Source organism: Nannospalax galili, unplaced genomic scaffold (genome assembly GCF_000622305.1).
Source record: "Nannospalax galili isolate Female #2095 unplaced genomic scaffold, S.galili_v1.0 scaffold284, whole genome shotgun sequence".
Classification (NCBI taxonomy): domain Eukaryota; kingdom Metazoa; phylum Chordata; class Mammalia; order Rodentia; family Spalacidae; genus Nannospalax; species Nannospalax galili.
The window spans coordinates 548,635-568,773 of record NW_008354281.1 but is presented as its reverse complement, the minus strand read 5'-3'; the positions used below and the strand labels follow the sequence as shown (position 1 = coordinate 568,773).

Genomic DNA, 20,139 nt, shown 5'->3' with positions numbered 1-20,139 from the left:
GAATTTTCTCTTTGTTTTGTGCGTGTAGTGTTTTTACTACGATGTGCCGTGGAGAGTTTCTGTTCTGGTCCTGTCTGTTTGGTGTTCTGTATGCTTCTGTGGTCATTTAAAACTGGGAATACTTTGGTCCAGGCTCTTCTGGCTTTCATAGTTTGCATTGAAAAGTCAGCTGTGATCCTAATGGGTTTTCCTTTATATGTGACTTGTTGTTTCTCTTTTGCAGCTTTCAGAATTTTCTCTTTGTTTTGTGTGTGTAGTGTTTTATCTGCTAATTTTATATCACCTTCCAAGCACTAAAAATTTAAAGTAGTATGTCCTTAGGTTGAAAGAATATATTGTTCTGATGTTTGTTAGTAATGGTATTAACCTTGGGATAAAACCTGTTATATAGGATCAAAAATCTCATGATTAAGAATTAAGCAAATATTTTTATTATTATCCCTTGGTATAGCTATTTTTGTGTGTAACCTTGCATTTGCTACTGAATATCCTTTTCTGTATATATTCTTGAAAATTAGCTTTTTACTCAAGATAATTAGTATCCTGAATTGCCTTTCATTATGTTATGATCAACTTTAAAGTAACGGAAAATAAAAGGAAAGCCATTTTCTTCACTGCCAATTAGCACTTGCTAGCATTTTGTTACACACATTTTCAATCACTAGTTTAAGAAAAAAATATTATAAGAGAAGCTAAAGTCTTCTTTAAGCACCCTCTCATCCCAGTCTGCACACATCTCCTTAGGGGTGACCAGTAATTAATTTGTGTTTATTCTTCCATGCTGTTTTAATGTCTTTTGTATATAACATACACATATGGTAAATCTGATGATTTTCAGAGTGAGTGTGTGTGTGTGTGTGTGTGTGTGTGTGTGTGTGCAGGCCAAAGATCGACATTGTCATTCCTCAGGAGCTGTCTACCTTGTTTGTTATGTTTTTATTAGCATACATTAATTATACCTAATAATAAGTTTTATTAAGACATTTTCACAGATAAATAAATAGATGATAGATATATAGGTAGATAGATGATAGATGATAGATAGATAGTAGATAGTAGATAGATCATATTCAACCCATGTACCTTTTTTCTCCTTTCCTCCTCCTATCACTGATCCACTCCTTCCTAACTTCTGCCTTTCTACTTTCTCCTTCCTCCTCCTCACCCCCTCTCCTCTATTAGTGACTGAATGAGTTTCATTAAGTTGTTTACAGGAAAATGAGTGTGAGGTTATTTACAAGAAAATAGACACCTTACTAGTGTCTACACAACTAAAGAAAATATCTCTCTCTCACAGAAAGGATAATAATGTATATAGATCCTCAAGGAGATAAGGGTCATCATGAATCCCTGACTACCAGCTACCATTAACTTTCTTTAAGTGGGGTGGAATAAAGAATGTTGTTTTATGGGTTTTAAATGACTGTAAACTCTTTTTAAAATTAATATTTTTATTCATTTTTCAAGTCTGTATACTTCAGAGTGAATGGAAAAACATGGAGAAGGTAGGACAGTAGGAGATGCAGAGACCACCATAGGCATTTAGGATATCGGTCTTTCTAGGCAGAGGAAGTCTTTGTCCTTTGAAAGTGAAAAGTGTCAATGTTACTTACAGCTTATTCTTTCTTCATCAACTTATGATGACTCACTGCCAGTGCAAATGCTGGCTTAACTTTGTCACAAGAGTAAGTTTGCTTTCCTTACCTCATTCCGTATTTTCGGTCAGATAATTCTTCTGATATATCTATTAGCAAAGAGATCCAAAATACAAATCAATATAGACTAATTCTATAGAAAAATATCATTGTTTAGTAAAAATGCCTTTTTCTTTGGTTGATTTCAGACTTACCATTTATATCTTTTAAAAGAAAGGCATATTCTTGTCTAATAAATATATGAGTTTATGAAAATGGATTCTAAGTTTATCATTTAAAATATTGTGACTTACAATCATCACTTTCAGGATCCTATGAAGAAAACACAGTTCTAACCATAGCAGGGTCTGGATTTTCTTCTACCTCAGCTGTATCCATCTCTGTTGGACCTACGAGTTGCTCTCTTCTTTCTGTGGATGGTAAGTCCTTTCAAACATCATGAGGTTTGATTGTTTTTCTCTGAGAAATTGGCATAAAGAGTCATCACAGATATGACTGCCCTGTAGTACACACTGTGGTGTTGTGAAATTGGTAATTTGTTCTGGATAGTACCTTATCCATTTTATCTTTAATTATGACCACAAACTGATTGTTTCACTATTAAATAGCGTCTTTATCCCATTACACACCTTGCAAACTAGTTCTATTAGATTTTTATGTATTAGTGTGTCTCAGACCACAAATAATGTTCGAAGTGTGGCTCTATTGTACCATGGCCTCTGATCATGCTTGTTGTAGTTGCTACATTTTTCTTCTTTGTTTTGTGGTGCTAGGGTTTGAACCCAGGCCTTAGCCATGGAGGCAAGTTCTTCACTACTGTTCTACTCCCTAGCCCTTTGCATTTTGACAATGTACTAGTACTGAGGCAAGAGGACGTACCTATAGTTTTTGACCTCGAGTTTGATGGGACCTGTCTCCAGTGATGCAGAATTTAAAGATCATTCACATTTTTAACGTCTTGACATTACAAGGGCCCTTGCTACTTAATTTCACTGAAAGTTATTTTTCATGGTCCTAGGTGTTTAAACAGATTAAAATTATGTAGACAAATCATACCATATCTCATCTGTTTTTACTTAAATATATGTATTCTTGAAGTCAGATACTCATAATTATGCCAATATTACCTAAATTGTTGTAAATAAAGTGAAGAAAATGTTTTCATTTAACTTGATCACTTTTATTGATAGAACGTATTATATAAATATGTTAGACCAAAATTTTAATATAATCAGAAAAAGTTTATAAATTCTAATTATAAATTAGAATTTTAAAAATTATGTCATAGGCCTTCTTTCTCTAAAGTTTCACCAGATTTTTTTTCATTGTTGATTTGCTGCTTTCTAGGACTAACTTAATTCATAGCATCAGGTAATTTATAGATTCCACCCACCCCCTTACTATTTTCTACTTCCCATCAGCATATGAGTAGTTTACCCTGGATATATTTCTTGTGGTCTAAAAATGAAGGCCAGTGTTGATATTTTCAAATATAAACTTTAGTGAGTTTTAATCTAAAAGAACATCTGCTTTATCATTTTCTTCTTTTTTAACACAAGAAAATGAAATCAAGTGCCAGATCCTGAATGGAAGTGCTGGACATGTACCAGTCGTTGTGTCCATCGCTGATGTTGGACTAGCACAGAATGTAGAGGGTGAGGGATTCCACTTCGTTTATCAGAGTCAGATCTCACACATCTCGCCTGATTCTGGAAGCCTGGCAGGTAATAGTTAATAGTACTCAACAGAGACAATATAATACATTTCCACAATTTGGTTTCCAGTGCTTTGTTTCTAGTGCAGGGCAAAGGGACAGGAAACCAAAGCTCCCTTGTCTAGAACAAAAGAGAATGTCCATGTGGAAAGCACAGGGATTAAATGGCTGGATAATTCTTTTCTTTCGTATGGAGTACAAGTCAGGGTGACTGCTTATACTTACATCTTAGGTTATTGAATTAATATCATCAATTACTGCATGTTTCTATAACAAGCTCATTAATTATGTCAAGATAAGATTTATTGGTTAGTATTCTGCTTACCAGCTGCTTCATTTGTAACCATGGTCTCAATGGAGCTACTCATCCCTGAAAAAAGTTCTGGGGACAAATCAGGCACAGGAAGGCTGAAAACAACAATGCACAGACAATAGCATAGTTTTCTTCTGTTTTACTCACCTTGCATTTTTTAACCATGATTACTTTTGGAAATTGTGCTTTTGTAATGATTTTTAAAATTTTCTTTATTGTATTTTGCCTCATATTTCTTCTTGTTTAGAGATATTGAAATTTAAGCCTTAATTCACCCTCATTTCCTACATATGGCATAGTAGAGTACACAGAAACAGTATTCTTCTTTCCAAAATGAAGAAAACATTGTGGAAGACAGTGCTTGTTGCTAATATACCCCAAAGCCAACCATGAGACAAGCCTGTGCAACTGAGTTTAGGCAGGGCATGAAGTGCTGACCGCGTGTCCAATTCTCCACCCACCTGCCTGTCCATGATTCAGAAATGATGAGTTAGACAGTGAGAAAGGTTCTTTCTGTTGTAGATGATTCATTTTTTGGTTTTATTTTCTTTGTTTTTCTTATAAAGGTGGTACTCTACTGACTGTATCTGGATTTGGCTTTAGTGAAAATTCAACAGTTTTAGTTGGAAATGAAACCTGCAAGATGATTGAAGGAGATTTGACTAGGATAACCTGCAAAACACCAAAAGTAAGGCCTCTGTCTTTAGCCACTTTCCCCCAAAAGTCTTAACTTCATGAATTAAGAACATCTAGGTAGATGCTAGACACATGGTGTATTTCTACAAATTTCAGAATTTACAGTATGATCTTCAAAAATTATTTCTTTTAACATTTTCAACTAAAATCCAAAGGCAAAATATTATCTTCACATTTGAGATGTTTAAAAATTATGAAAGATGATAGTCAGGCAAAACCAGTATTAATAAGACAGTGCACCCCACTGGAAACTATGGAAGCAGATACAAACATGAAATTCAGTGGCGATGGGGTGTCAGAAATAGTGTTTTAGTATTCTCTTTACCCCCTGTTCTGCTATGTTCCATGAGCCTTAGGTGTAATGGATCCACTATAGATATGTCACTCAGGACTGGGCATCTCTCAGATGTATATTCTCTGTGTGTGATCAGTTGTGGAGCTCTGTAATAGCCTCTATCTTTTGCAAAAAGAAGCTTCTTAGATGAGTAGTATACAGTACACTTGTCTGTACATATAAGGATCCATATTTAGCATACAGTAAAATGTTGTGTTGCCTATCAATAAGACAGAGATAGGGTTTTCTCTGGAGTCTATGACCTCCCCAACCATGTGTATTTGGCTATATTTACAGTACCATATATGAATTTCCTCATATTGAGAGGACTTTAATTCAATTAGATAGCTGTTGTTTACCCCCTAGATAAAAGTGCCACTACTGCACCAATAGAGATAGTTTGTTGTGCCAGTCATGTGGTTATTAGGCTTTATAGGTGGGTTTGACCATTTGAGAAAGTCTCCAGGTCAGTTCCAGCTCCTTTTCTAAAGTATGTCTTGTCTTCAGCAATAGGGTTATATCTTCAAGTTCTGGGAGGTAATCAAGGCCAAGGTAATAGGACTGGGGAAATGGGCAGCAGGCCCAACCCTAGTGGAGGAACTATTGGCAACTGATTACTGTGGGGTGAAGGAGAGTAGATCTTCTTTAAGGGAGAGACTCCAGATAGGCTGACCAGAATCCAGTGGATGAACTTGTACCAAGGGACATCTGGGTAATATAACAGATTGTGTAAAAGCTGGTGGGGGGCTATGGAGAGGTGCATATGGGTGAGGGGCTCTAAATTTGATTAAGATTTATCATATGAAATGCACAAAAACTCAATAAAAAATTTAAAAGAATTCTTTTGAGTTTTTAATAACAGAACACAGATGTGGTGGCACACACCTTTAATCCCAGCATTCAAGAGGCAGAGGTGGGTAGATTGCTGCAAGTTCAAGACCAGCCTGGTCTACAAAGGAAGTTCCAGGCCAGCTGGAGCTACAGGGAGACCCTGTCTCAAAAGGACCAATAAATAAATAAATGGAAAATAAATAAATAAATAAATAAATAAATAAATAAATAACAATATAGGATATGAAGTCAAGGGGAAGTAGGGTGGGGGTGGAGATGTGGAAGGAGCTCTGAATATGATCAAATTACATTGTATAAAGTTCTCAAAGAATCAATAAAAATATTTTTTAAAGTAAGCTAATAGAATGGACAGGTGTTTGATAGCATACAGACAATAAACTGAATTGTATCACAGTTTAAAATCAAGAGATGTATCTTTAAAAATAATAATCTAACCAATTCTTTGGCTGAGATTGGGGCCTGCATTAAATTATAAAATAAATTTTATTATTCTTTGTATTTAAGCATTTTTATGTTTATTTGATTATTCAATTATTTATTTTGCATATGTCCATGTGTACACACTCATCTGCCACTTCACAGGTGTGGAGGTCAGAGGAAAATGCACATGAGTCAGCTCTCATCTTTCACTATGTAGGTTCTGGGGTTTGAACTTAGATCATCAGGCTTGACCACCAGTGCTTTTGCCCCTGAACCATGCAGCCAGCCCAGATTATTTTTAAATGCGCTAAAATTTCTATTTTTTATAAAAAATGTGAAGTTCTCCATAAAGTATTATATCTTAGGATCAACAATTATTCCTTATTTTTAAAAAATCATTTTTAAATTTTAAAGAAGACTGAAGTTTGATAGTTATGTAGGAAAAGGTTAATAAATGCAGTCACTGATGCCTAAATCCCAAAATATAGAGTAATTAGGGATGTAGTTATCATCTGTAGGAAAAATCAATACTGAGTGTGTAGTGGACTGAATGATGGAAAGAAGGATGTAGGGGATATGACAAACTGAAAACCTACTTTATTAAAATCATTGCATTCACTTAGGTACAAAGTGTGCATTATCAGAACAGCAAATGGTGGATAAAAGTTTCTCCTAATTGAGAATTGCACAGATGTCATATTAGTAAAAGCATCACGTATTTTTTAGTATTTAATCTTGTATTCTGGAAATGGTTCAGTAGAGTATAGTTTGTAAATGAATCAGAATTAAATTTAAATCTATTTCAAGAGCAAAAAGCAAATTTATCCTTTATTAGTTAGAGAGCCACTTGTTCAGAGCATCTCAACTGCAGTGTGGAGCCCTTAAAATGTAAATATAGATTATTTAAGTTGATCATAAGCCCAAGACCATTTGACCTTTATCTTGAGAATTTAGTCATGTAACCTATATTTGATACTGTAACTTTCTAAACATCTGAGAACTAATTCTGATTCACGATTGAAACAAAATATCTTCAGAAGCGTACTTGCAACTATTCTATTTGTCTTCAGCCATTTGATCTCTGTGTGAGTGTGTGTGTGTGTGTGTAGGTGTGTGAGAGGTTTACTTTTTGTGTGTATATATACGTGTGTGCAGATGCGTGTATATGTGGGTACACAAGAGAGAGAGTGTGTGTGTGTGTATGTGTGTGTAGGCCAGAGGACAACCTTTGGTGTCATTCCCCAGAAGTTGCCCACCTTGTTCTTTGAGACAGGATATCTCACTGGATGGAGCCAGGACAGCTGGCCATCAAGCCCAGAGATTTTGCTGTCTCTGTCATCCCAGAACTGGGATTGTAAGCACGTGCCCCAAGACCTGGCTTTTTTTTTTTTTTCTTTTCTTTTCTTTTTTTTCTAAAAATGTGGGTTCTGGGGACCAAATCCAAGTTCTTGTGCTTCCAAAGCAAACATTTACAAAATGCTGAGTTACTCCCAAGGCAAACCATGGGATTTCAGACCCTCATGATTTAATATTTTCTAATTATTTTATTTTTTCCACTGTTTCAGAGAATTGAGGGTACAGTTGATATTTTGGTTATTACCAATGGAATTCAAGCCACAGCAAAGGACAGTTTTACTTATAATTGTTTACAGACACCAGTTATTACTGATTTCAGTCCAAAAGTACGGACAATTCTAGGTAAGAAATTCTTCAGTAAAATCAATAATTTGTTTTTCTAGGTCCAAGTTACCTCTGTCAGTATGGTTATTTCCAGTTCCATCAATTTACTTGCAAGTTTCATTAATTCCTTTTTCTTTAGAACTGAGCAAAATTCCATTGTGTATATGTGTCATATTTTCATTATCTATCAATTGTTGAGCATGTGATAAGACACCTAGGACAGTGAATGCATCATGAACAGTAAAAGAGTAGGAGTTTTGTGTATGATCTCAGAGTAGCCTTCATTATATCTTTTTTATAGTTCCTCTGACTTTATTGCTTCTTTGGGGTTTGCAAGTCACTTTTTCCCACTTGTTTCTTGAGATCAAATATACAAAAGCAAACACTGGTGTCCTAGCTTGCTCTCTGTTGATGTGATATACCCTAGAACCAAAAGAAACTTGGGGAGGAAAGAGTTTATTTGGCTTATAGGATACAGCCCGTTTATCTAGGGAAGCCAGGCCAGGAACTCAAGACAGAAACCTGGAGGCTGAAACTGAAGCAGAGACCATGGAGGACTGCTACTTACTGGCTTGCTTCCCCTGGTTTGTTCAGTCTCCTTTCTTAAACAGTCCAGGCCCACCTGCCCAGGGATGGTACTTCCCACAGTGGGCAGGACCTTTCTACATCAGTCATCAGTCAATACAATTCACCACAGACATGCTCACAGGCCAGTCTGATGGAAGTGATTCCTAGATGAGTTTCCCTATTCCCAGGTATGTCTAGGCTTGTGTCACTTTCAGAAAGTCTTTCAAAGTACTGTTTCTCACTGAAGTTTTTCTCGTTACACTGAAACCAGTTCTGAATTTGTTTTCCTTCCCTTTAAGTGCAGTTTAGTCAGCTTATAATTTTACTTTGAACGTGTACAATGGTGAGAAAGATATCATTTCTTTAAAAAGTTCTTTGATGTCTTCTTTTCTTCATGAAACAAACATGTATTTTATCTCTGCCCTGGCAGCAAGAACCCTGATGTTTCACTTTTTGCCTCTGAATGTATGAGAATTTTCTAATTCCAATGAAAGATAAACATGTTGATTTGTTTAATATGAGAATTTCATGCTGGATAACAAGTAAAATTTCTCTACAAGAAGTTATATTTTTCTTTTAAAACATTAGGAGACGTTAATTTAACAATTAAGGGTTATAACTTTGGAAATGAACTCACACAAAACATGGTGTATGTTGGAGAAAAAACCTGCCAGGTTCTTCATTCGAACTTCACAGACATTAGATGCCTGTTGCCCATGTTGTCTCCAGGAAAACACGACATCTATGTTGAAGTAAAAAACTGGGGTTTTGCATCGACAAGGTATGGTAATGAATAAAACTTGATAGAGTTGTGGAATGCTTGGGGCTAATAAACTTGGTATAGAAAAAAAACGTTAACTGACAATATATTGATAGCATCCTTTACTTTTCTGTATTTCCTTTTGGAAAAGATTCTTAGAAAATCTCATAAAGTATGAGGCAACACTTGAGTTTTAAGTCAGACAGTTCAGATCAGGTTATAAAACTCTCTGTGAAACTAGATTTCTATATAGGTTACATGATTTTCATTTGTTCAAGAAATACTTTTCAAGCAGTTTTGGCAGTGGGGGGAAGAATACTTATTTATTCTGGATTTGTAGTAGTTGCTTGCAATAATGGTACTCACAGTTTTGTTGGAAAAATTTTTAACAAAGAATTACATCAGAACTGTGACAATTGTAAATGTGAAAAGATTACAAATATTAGGTCCTAGGTATCATTAGAGGAAGGCGAAAACATCTTGAGGATGCCTTTTCACCTGAAATAATGAGAAGTGAAATCCTGAAAATTTTTCAAAAAATAGGGGATGGTAACTTTAAGTGCACAAGATTAATTACTGATGTAATGGACAGGATTTCATTGCCACCTTGTTGTTACAGTTATAGCTGCATTTATATTTTACTCTAATAAATATAAAATAATTTAAAGAATTTCATTTAATTCTTGTGACCTCAATTCCTATTTTCCCATAATATTTAAAAACTATCTCACATACTTATGCTATTAGATTTTTTCAAAATTCCAGTTTTCAATATATATATATATATGTAATATGTATCTAGCCAAATGGAGTTTATGATAATTACCAGATTAGCTACTCTGGAAAATTAATGTGTAATTACATAGATATTCAAATATTTTCCCTTCCTCAAACACTGTGGCCCTATGGGGAAGAAGCTCATTGAAAAATCTATTCCTTTTTTTTTTTCAGGAACAAGTTAAATGCTTCCATACAGTATATTTTGGAAGTGACTCATATGTTTCCACAGAGAGGCTCTTTGTATGGTGGAACTGAAATCACTATAATGGGTTTAGGGTTCAGCACAACACCAACTGAAAATTCTGTCCTCTTAGGTAAGAGCTTCATTCTGCAGGAGAGCTATCAAGGGTTTTCTTGGTGAAAAGAATATGCTATAAGTGCTGAGTTGTTACACGAATGCTTTTTTTACAATATATATTTTACCGAAGTTTTGTAGATTTCATACAATCCGTCTTAATCATGTTTAGACACACTTCCATAGCCCTCAACCAGATTTCATGCATTCTGTTTTATATGTTAAGGTCTATTGAGTCAAGTTTGTGTCCCCAGATGTCTTTCAGTGTGCATCCATCTACTGGAGACTGGTCAGCCTATCTAGCACCACTCTCTTAAAGAAGACCAACTCTCACCCAGTGATTAGCTGCCAATAGTTCCTCAGCCAATGTTGGGGCTTCTTGCCCATTTCTCCAGTTTATGCTGGGTTTTTGTCTGATTTAGTTTGCATGGGCCTTGTGCATTCTTTTGCTATTGCTTCAAGTTCATATGAGCAAGTTCCCAGAGGCACGGAAAACTCTGTTTTCTTGGTTATCTACCACCCCTGTCTCTTACACTGTTTCTCCCTCCTCTTCCACAATGGTCCTCGAGACCTGGGTAGCAGACATTTACACTAGAAACCCTCTCCAGGGACAGGTACTCTTCAGTCTCTTATTCTCTACATTTTAGTCATTGTGACTTTAAGTGTTAATCACCCTCTGTTGTATGGGGAAGATTTTGTGGTGAGAGTTGAAAGATGTATTAATATTCTCTCTAACTCCTGTTTCACTATGCTTCATGAGCCTTAGGTATAGAAGTTCCATTGTAGATGTGTCACTTAAGGCTGGGCATCTCACACTTAATTCTCTGTGTTTGACCAGTTGTAGAACTCTGTAATAGTCTCCATCTTCCACGAAAAGAAGCTTCTTTGATGAATGTTGTGGGGGTATACTTGTCTGTAAAGATAAGAATCCATATTTAGCATACAGTAAGAAATTACATTTGTCTAGGAATGATAGATGTAGGTTTTTCACTAGGATCTGTGTCTTATCCAGCCATCTGTACTTGGCTATGTTTACAATACCAAACATGAGTTCTCTCCTGTTTAGCAGGCTTTAAGTCCAATTAGATAGCTGCTGATTACTGACAAAAATGTCATGACTGCACCAACAGAGATAGTTTGTTGTACAGGACATTGTTGTGGTTATAAAACTTTATAGCCAGAGTTGGACCATTGATTATTTTTCCTTAACAGCTTGTATAGTGTCCTCTGATATTATAAGAGCCAGTGTTCAGGAAGCTTCCAGGTCAGTTCCAGTTCCATTGCTCCAAGTCCTGTATCTGAATTGTCCTGTTTTCAACAATAGGGTCTTACTTTCAAGTTCTGGGAAGGAATCAAGGGCTATGGCAATAGTCTGTGTTATTTTTGGAGTCTCTTGGACTACCCTGGCCAAGAACTCTAAGGGAAGCTTCTCTTGTCTGGCACTGTGTTTCTTCCTTCCTTTCTTTCTTTTTTATTTTTTTTTGTTTTACAAACTTTATTTAGAATTTTATACATGCATACAAGGTGTTTTGATCAAATCCATGCCCATTCCCTCCCCTCCAACATTCTCCCCTCTGAAGAGGTAACCCTAAAATCTTTTAAGGATTAGATACAAGCTCCCAAATACTTGATGTTTTTGGCCTTGGGTCAGAGTATGTTGCTAACAGGCTCAAGGACATTTTGATTTTTAGCCAAGAAACTAGCTACATTGCTTTGGGGTCTTTTTACCTTAACTGCCTACCTCCTATTCTTATCACCACATCCTCTGGAGAGGTTACCCAAACTGCCAATAGGGAATAGGGACACCAACCATTCTGGCTTCTTCCATGCTGAACAGGGACACAGGGTGAGGCAATCGGAGTACCCCTTCAGTGGGTCTATCTAAAAGACTCCCAAATTGCATAACTCTTGCCTCTAAGGAGAGAAAAAAGTCCTTGAATCAAGAATAGGAGATGTGAAGGAGAAGTAAAGGCAAGAGTAATTAGCATTACAAGTTCTAGACAGAGAACTAGAAAAAAGTCAGAACAGGGCAATTTTCAAACGTTCATATGAGATTCCATTGGAGTTTCTTGACAAGGGCTTCCAAAAGCATCCCTCTATTGGATTCTTCCTCATTTGTCTTTTGTCTTCCAAGGTTGGATTAGTTGGCTGGGAAGAGTGGCTGGATACTCAGGTGAGGGTCCAGTGACCCTGCTTGGCACTCCTTTAATGAATGAGCACAACCATCAACAAACCCAATTGTGACTATGTTTAGCGATCAGACTCAGGCAAAGTCGTGATGATGGTATTTATTTCATGCAGAAGGGACTGCTGTATAGCATCATCTTATTAAAAGGGCCTGGAATTTAAAAGGGTTTGGTGCTAGGAGCCACGTATGAGGGAGAACATACTGCATTTGTTTTTCTGAGTCTGTGTTACTTCACTTAGCATAACAGTTTCTATTTAACTTCAAATTTCATTATTTCATCTTTCTTTACTGCTGAGTAAAACTCCATCGTATAAATGAACCACATTTTCATTATCCACTCATCAATTGAGGGACACTTAGGTTGCTTCCATCTCTTAGCTATTGTGAAAAGAGCAGCAACAAACATGGATGTACAAGTGTCTCTGCAATAAGATGAGTCCTTTGGGTATATGACAAGGAGTGGTATAACTGGGTCATATGGGTAGGTTCATTTTTAGTTTTTTGAGAGTTCTTCACACTGTTTTCCATATAGCCTTCAGGTATACACATGTGCTCATATGCATATATTGTATGTGCAGTTTTTAGTAGGCTTTTAAACTAATGCATTTTCCTCTGATTTTTCACACCCCTGAAGCACTTTCTCTTTCTCTCTCTTTCTTTCTCTCTCCCTAATCCCCCCTTCTCATTCACCTGTTCAAGTATTCCTGTTTTCCCCAAATACTTGTAATAGTTTTTCAATAGTGTAAGAAAGGTTTACTAATACTCTTGTTTTTATATTTTGTGTGTGTGTGTTTGTGTATGTTTGTGTGTGTGTGTGTGTGTGTGTGTTTGTCTGTGTCTGTGTAGGCCCACAAAGGCCAGAAAAGGGCATCAGATCTCCTTGATCTGAAGTTGCAAGAGGTTGTGAGATGTCAGATCTAAGTGCTGAGAATCAAATTCAGGTCTTCTGCAAGATCACCAAGCATTACTAACTGTTGAACCATCTCTCCAACCCCTGTTTTTATATTAAAGTATAAAGGTTAGGTGTATTTCGTTAAGGGGATAATGAGAAACTGAACAACTGTGCTTTTGGATCTTTAATTTTTTATAACTTGTCATTGTGTTAATTTAATGTTAATATAACTCTTCTGTGACAATAATCGGCACTCAAACATGATTATCATCAGAAAGAAGATACCAAAGATCCTCCCTTATAATGCTGAGCTTTTGCAAAAAACTGAATATTTACTATGATACTTCATCTCTAAATTTCACAAAAAAATTGGGACCATTTTTTTCCTACTTTTATCCTTTCTAGGTTCCTTCCCATGCAATGTTACATCATCATCAGAAAATATCATCAAATGCACTCTTCAGTCAACAGGAAATGTGTTCAGAATCACCAACAGCGGATCACACTTAGGTACCAACCAACATCTACATATCGTAAAAAAATAAAAGAAGCTTTTTATTCTGAAATTAATTTTATTTTCACTTTGCATTTCAAATTGTTCAGAGAATAACTTTCATTATTTCCTTTCTGCTTTTCCAGTGGCCTCCATACGATATAAGTGTCACATATGGATCACATATGTAGTCATATGTGATAAACTTGAGTTTACAAAGCTAGACCTTGCAGCTTCCGTGATCAGAAATTGCCAGCTGATACTGTTGTAGTATAGAACTTCTGATTACTGTAATTTATTATTAGTCATGGAGTTTTGAATGAATATTCAAGTTAAAATTACTGGAATGCCTATATGTTTCAGAAAATTCTTATGTTTAAAGAGTCAATCAGAGATTTTAAAATTATTACATGTAATATTTTTGAACAACTTTTTAAATGAGCTTCCGAATTTTTTCAGTGTCTCTTGATTATCACTTTTGGAGTTGAATGCTTATTTCTTCCTCAGTTTCTCATTATTGTGCTTTCTACTCACTCTGCTTATGTTTTGGTTAGGTGTTTAAGTTATGCACATACTAAAATTTATAATATTCATTTGAAGTTGTTCTCACAAGAAACTGTACAAAAATAGGTTTATCTTTATGGCTAATTATTTAAAAATTTACTTCTTTCCCTTTTAAAACTTGCCTCAATTCTTCCTCCCAGAGCATGGATTAGGCTATGCCTGGTCACCACCAGTTTTAGATGTGTCTGTAGGAGATACCGTGATATGGCATTGGCAAGCACATCCTTTTCTTAAGGGGATAGGATACAGAGTTTTCTCAGTCTCCAGTCCTGGAAGTGTAATTTATGATGACAAAGGATTTATAAATGGAAGGCAAAAATCTTCATCAGGTATATTTCTGTTTTATTGAATTTTTCATTATGCTTCTTTACCCTAGATATAGCTAAAAGGACATTTTGCTTAGACTTAAAATGGTTCAAGGCCAGCCTGGTCTACATAGAGAGTTCTAGGCCAGCTGGGGCTATGGGAGACCGTGTCTCAAAAAAGACCAAAAAAAAAAAAAGTAGTTTTACATAAACCATTTATACAAATGTACAAAGTAGTTGACATTTTTATATCTATAGTATTTATGTTATAAATAAATGCAACCAATTATTTTATATACACTATAATGAATTCTGATGTTTGAATTATCTTTATTAATTCCACAAAATTGACCAATTGAAAAACTATGGTGTTCATCAAAGTACAATGAAAATAAAACTACATGTTGTAATCATGCTGACCTGATAGCAAGTACTGAACTTCTATTGACTACAATCAGCTTTAGGATTAGTTTTTCTTATAGGACAGCTCAGTGTAGTATGATTTTGAGATTGTTTGTTTTGTTCTACACATTTAGCAGTATATTCATATTTTCACTGCATGTTGAGTTTTTATTTAAATTTTGGTAAATTATGTCAGACTTCCCGTGGTTTTCTTAAAAAGCAAAGGCAGATCTTGCCTTCTTTATATAAGACAGCCCTTTTACAGTCAGTGGTCCATCCCTTACCATTTCCTGTTGAAATGTCAAACACATGAAAAGTAAAAACAATGGTCATATGTATGTGCATTTAAGTGATCATTTCAATTTTCTTTACGCTTCACTTTTCATCTTTTTCAAAGATGCATTGTTTGTAATTCTTATGTACAATCTTATTTTATGCAGGTTCATTTTCTTATCAGTTTACTTCCCCTGGAATCCATTACTATAGCAGTGGGTATGTTGATGAGGCTCACGCCATCTCCCTCCAAGGAGTCATTAATGTTTTACCAGTTGAAACCAGGCACATCCCCTTGCAACTGTATGTGGGAAACACTGAGGCCATATATGCTCCGGGTAAGATGGTTAAAGATGGAAACTACAGTCCAGTGACCCTGGCTTAAAGTGACCTCTCTGGAATAGAGGTCAGATGACTGGGTCTAACCTGCTTCTCCCTTTTACTAAGTCTAGAATTCACACTGTAAAATAAGTTAATAATATCTTCCTGCCATGTTTCCTCCCAGAACCATGGTATGGATCAAATGAAGTATACTGTGAAGATTCTGACACTCTTAATGCCCCTTGAATTATAATGTTAATTGATAATATTATTTCACTTATCTTACAGACTCTTAGAGTCTTAAGTCTTATGGACTCTTTACTTAGAAAAATCAATTCGTTTTATGTTCATTCTTCTCTTTTTATTGCACCAATTTTGCCTAATTCTTTAAAATCTTTGTCTTGCCTGGAGTCTTCCTGTAAAAACAATTACCAGATTACCAGAATTTAAAAGCACCTATCTTCTTCATCAAAGAAATAGTAATGGAGTCTGATCACAGCTTGTTTTAGAATACTGCCATGGCTTATAGGCAGTTTTTTGTCTAAAACAGGTCCTGAGAATTTACACTTGGAAAGCAGTGTGGCAGGCTGCTTAGCAACAGAATCCCTGTGTGGCCTGAATGATACCAAGGTTAATAATTCAACTAAGTTGCTTTTTGAGCTTTCAAGTTGTATTTCGCCATCTATAAGCAACATTACTCCTTCAATTGGAACAGTAAATGAATTGATAACTATTACTGGACATGGCTTCAGTAATCTTACATGTGCCAATAAGGTAAGAGTATAAAAATCCTTTCTGAATGTCCATATGGTCAATAAAAGGAAGATATTTTGACCATAATCTCATAATTTACTTTTATCTGCTTTATGATATTTAACTCACATAGCATTTAATTTAGTCATTTAAAATATACAGTTTTGTGTGTGTGTGTGTGTGTTTCATAGTATATTAATGGAGTCATACATCCATAACTGCAATCAATTGTAGAGCATTTCATAATCTCAAAAGAAACTTCCAGACTCTAAGAAACACCACATGTGTTCCATGCCAGCCCATAGATAAATACTGATCTAACTTCCTTCCCTATAGTTTTGCCTGTTCCGAACATTTCTTTTTAAATTTTTTTCATATTTTATTTATTATTTTTATTTTATGTGTGTGTATTGCCTGAATGTAGGTAAGTGCACCCATGTTGTGCAATGCCCACGGAGGACAGAAGAGGCTGTCGGATCCCCTGGAACTGTAGTGATGGACAGTTGTTAGCTGTCATGTGGGTGCTGGAATTTGAACCCAGGTCTTCTGCAAGAACAACCAGTGTTCTTAACCACTGAGCCATCTCTCCAGCCCTGAACATTTCTTTTAAATATAATCATACCATATATAGTTTTTTGTGAACACATATTTTCTTTTTAAAATTTATTTACTTATTTATTTATTTTTACGTGTATGAGTGTTATGTCTGCATGTGTGTTAAGTGCCCCCATGTTGTGCAGTGCAGAAGAGGGCATCACATCTCCTGGAACTGGAGTTATGAACAGTTGTTAGCCGCCATGTGGGTACTAGGATTCGAACCTGTATCTTCTGCAAAAACAGTCAGCGTTCTTAACTGCTGAGCCATTCTCTCCAGTCCCATGAACACCTATTTTCACTTAGCATACTATATTCAAAGTTCATCCATGTGCCAATACTTCATTTCTTTTCATGTATGAATAAATACTCCATTGTATGGCATATTATATTTTATTTTATCTATTCATTCATCCAGTTGATGGCTATTTAGGTTTTTCACTTTTGGGCTATGTGAATAACACAGTTATAAACATATATGTGCAATTATGATGCAGTCTTAAAGTAAATTTAAGATATGCATGCCTTAATCCCCCAAATTAACTTTATGAATAAAAAGTTTTCACAGAATTCACATTATAAATTATAATTTCCACTAATGAAAACTTAAAGTTCATACATTAATACATTTTATTTTGTATTTGCTTTTCTTCAAGGTTACAATTGGTAGCTATCCTTGTGTTGTACAAGAAAGTAACAACAGTTCTATTATATGTCATATTGATCCTCAAAACTCTATGGATGTTGGAATCAGAGAAATTGTCAGTTTGATCGTGTACAACCTGGGCACTGCTATCAACACACTGTCCAGTGAATTTGACAGGCGATTTGTACTTTTGCCAAACATAGATATGGTGTTGCCAAGTACAGGATCAACTACAGGAATGACAAGGGTGACCATACAAGGTTCTGGATTTGTGGTTTCTTCTGCAGGTGTAGAAGTCTTAATGGGAAATTTCCCCTGTAAAGTTCTAACTGTGACCTATTCAGCCATTGAATGCGAAACATCTCCTGCTCCCCAACAACTTGTGCCTGTAGAGCTTCTAATTCATGGAGTGCCTGCCCAATGTCAGGGCAACTGCAGCTTTTCATATTTAGAAAGCATCACTCCTTATGTAAGAGAAATCTTTCCAAACTCTATCAAAGGCTCTGTAAAAGTTCTTATTGAAGGAGAAGGCTTTGGGACTGTGTTGGAGGACATTTCTGTATTCATAGGAAGTCAACAGTTCAGAGCAATAGATGTTAATGAAAATAATATCACCGTTCTCATGACTCCACTACCAGCTGGACGTCACTCTCTCAGTGTTGTGGTGGAAACCAAGGGCTTAGCTCTTGGAAACCTGACTGTCAGCAGTCCTGCAATAGCTTCTGTCGCACCAATATCTGGAAGCATTGCTGGTGGAACCACGTTGGTGATCACAGGCAATGGCTTCTCTCCTCACAACACCACAGTCACTGTGGGGGATGATCCTTGTCAAATTATGTTCATCAACTCCAGTGAGGTGTACTGCAGCACCCCAGCTGGGAGAGCTGGCATGGCCAATCTGAAGATCTCTGTTAATGCAGTCACTTACCCACCTTTGTCATTTACATATGCCCAGAAGGACACTCCATTTCTCAAAAGAATCATCCCAAATAGAGGTACTCCACTATTTACATGTCTTTTTATTGTATTTATGTCATATTATCAGTAGTAGTCATTGCTATGGAGTTACGATGAGATTGCTTTCGTACTTGCAATCACTATGAGTGAGATTCAAGTTATGTATAGTTTTTTATTTTGTGATGTTTTTCATACATTCTTAGGATAAAATTTTTTAGCTAGACTCCAATTTTTTTGTACAGAAACAAAATGCCCATCAACTTGATCTAAATTGCAAATGAGGAAGAAATAGATAATTATCTTGGGAGCAAAATGGGTAATTTATGTCATTAATATTGATGTGGCCTAAGAAACAAATGTTAAGATTCACAAGTGATTGATCTTACTGACATTGAGACTTGTTCAGAGACTTTATTTCCATAAACTTGAATTGATTACTAGTAGTACAGCAGAATTCTTTCCAAGGAAGTGGCACATTCAGGTGGAGAAATCATGATGATATCAATTGAGCTATTAGGTGTGACACATTTTTTTCCTAAGCTTGGAAATAGGCTAGGATGCCATCCTGGTCTTCGTGCCACCCTGCTTTGTTGTCTTCCTTGTATTGCAAGGCTCATCATCTGGGTAAGAAGTCCTAGGGAGGCAGCTGCCGCACAACAGCCGAGATCAAGTCTTTGGTAGCGGGTTAATTTCCTATTGATGATATTCTGGACAATTTTATTTCCTTAACATCAATTTCCTTATCATCTTCTAAAATTAAAGAAACTCAATCAAAATGTAACAGAATGTTAAATATAACAAAGAATTCAAATTATCTTTTAAAAGTTTATATTACTGGTAAATCTATTTATTAGGTATGGGTAATATATATTCATTACTTCAAGAAATCTATTTATTAGGTATGGGTAATATATATATTCATTACTTCAAGAAGTTTACTATTAAATTTGCCTTTAAAATACAGAAAGCTTGTTAAGTTAGAAGCACATATTAATCATAACTGACATCCATGTATTTGAAGTCATTTAGAACAACGGCATTTGTCTCTTGTTTACATGGCCATTCTTTCCACCTCTGTTTTTGACTCTGTCTTCTGAAAAACATAGAAGAGACAGACAAATGAGGTCTGAGTTGCTTTATTTAGTAAGGAAGCAGGCTATAGATTCCACTAAAAAAACCTGCTGCATTTGAAAGGTGAAATGTCAAAATTTTAAGGTTTATAAAACAATTTTAGCATGTATCAGAAATATTCTCAACATAGAATATCTTATTAATATGTATAATTTTATGATAATGACTCATGAATATGATTATTTGTATTTTGGTGATCTTTTCTTCATTAGTCAATCACATGGTAAATCTATATGAGTTAAATCAAACTGCTGCTTGAAGAGTTTGCATTTCTAATAGTTTGTACAGATTAATATCTATTCACGTAAATATTGAGTATGTGGGTATTCATTTGAATGACCTATGAAATTTCCATGTTTATTAGCCTCACTGTACATTTTATCATAAAAAATATTTTCTTAATTAAAAAAAGGTAGAAAGAAATTCTTTATTCTTTGCATTTAACTCAAGGCCTTAATGTCAATATTCACCTATAAATCTTTAAATTAGTTACCTTTTCTATAACTAATTACATGAATATCATGATTCTTTTTCTCAAAGGATAACTACTGAAA

General features: G+C 35.5%; 1 protein-coding gene across 1 annotated transcript in view; it reads left to right on the top strand.

The window, feature by feature from the left end:
• Pkhd1l1 (PKHD1 like 1) overlaps positions 1–20,139 on the top strand; it is a 171,424-nt gene that overhangs the window by 77,907 nt on the left and 73,378 nt on the right. Inside the window, exons 28-38 of the mRNA XM_017802801.2 lie at positions 1,964–2,074; positions 3,215–3,379; positions 4,249–4,370; positions 7,550–7,682; positions 8,820–9,012; positions 9,943–10,085; positions 13,552–13,656; positions 14,344–14,532; positions 15,351–15,521; positions 16,034–16,278; positions 17,508–18,492. Of these exons, the coding sequence (XP_017658290.1) occupies positions 1,964–2,074; positions 3,215–3,379; positions 4,249–4,370; positions 7,550–7,682; positions 8,820–9,012; positions 9,943–10,085; positions 13,552–13,656; positions 14,344–14,532; positions 15,351–15,521; positions 16,034–16,278; positions 17,508–18,492 (2,562 nt within the window). The remainder of the gene's footprint in view (positions 1–1,963; positions 2,075–3,214; positions 3,380–4,248; positions 4,371–7,549; positions 7,683–8,819; positions 9,013–9,942; positions 10,086–13,551; positions 13,657–14,343; positions 14,533–15,350; positions 15,522–16,033; positions 16,279–17,507; positions 18,493–20,139) is intronic.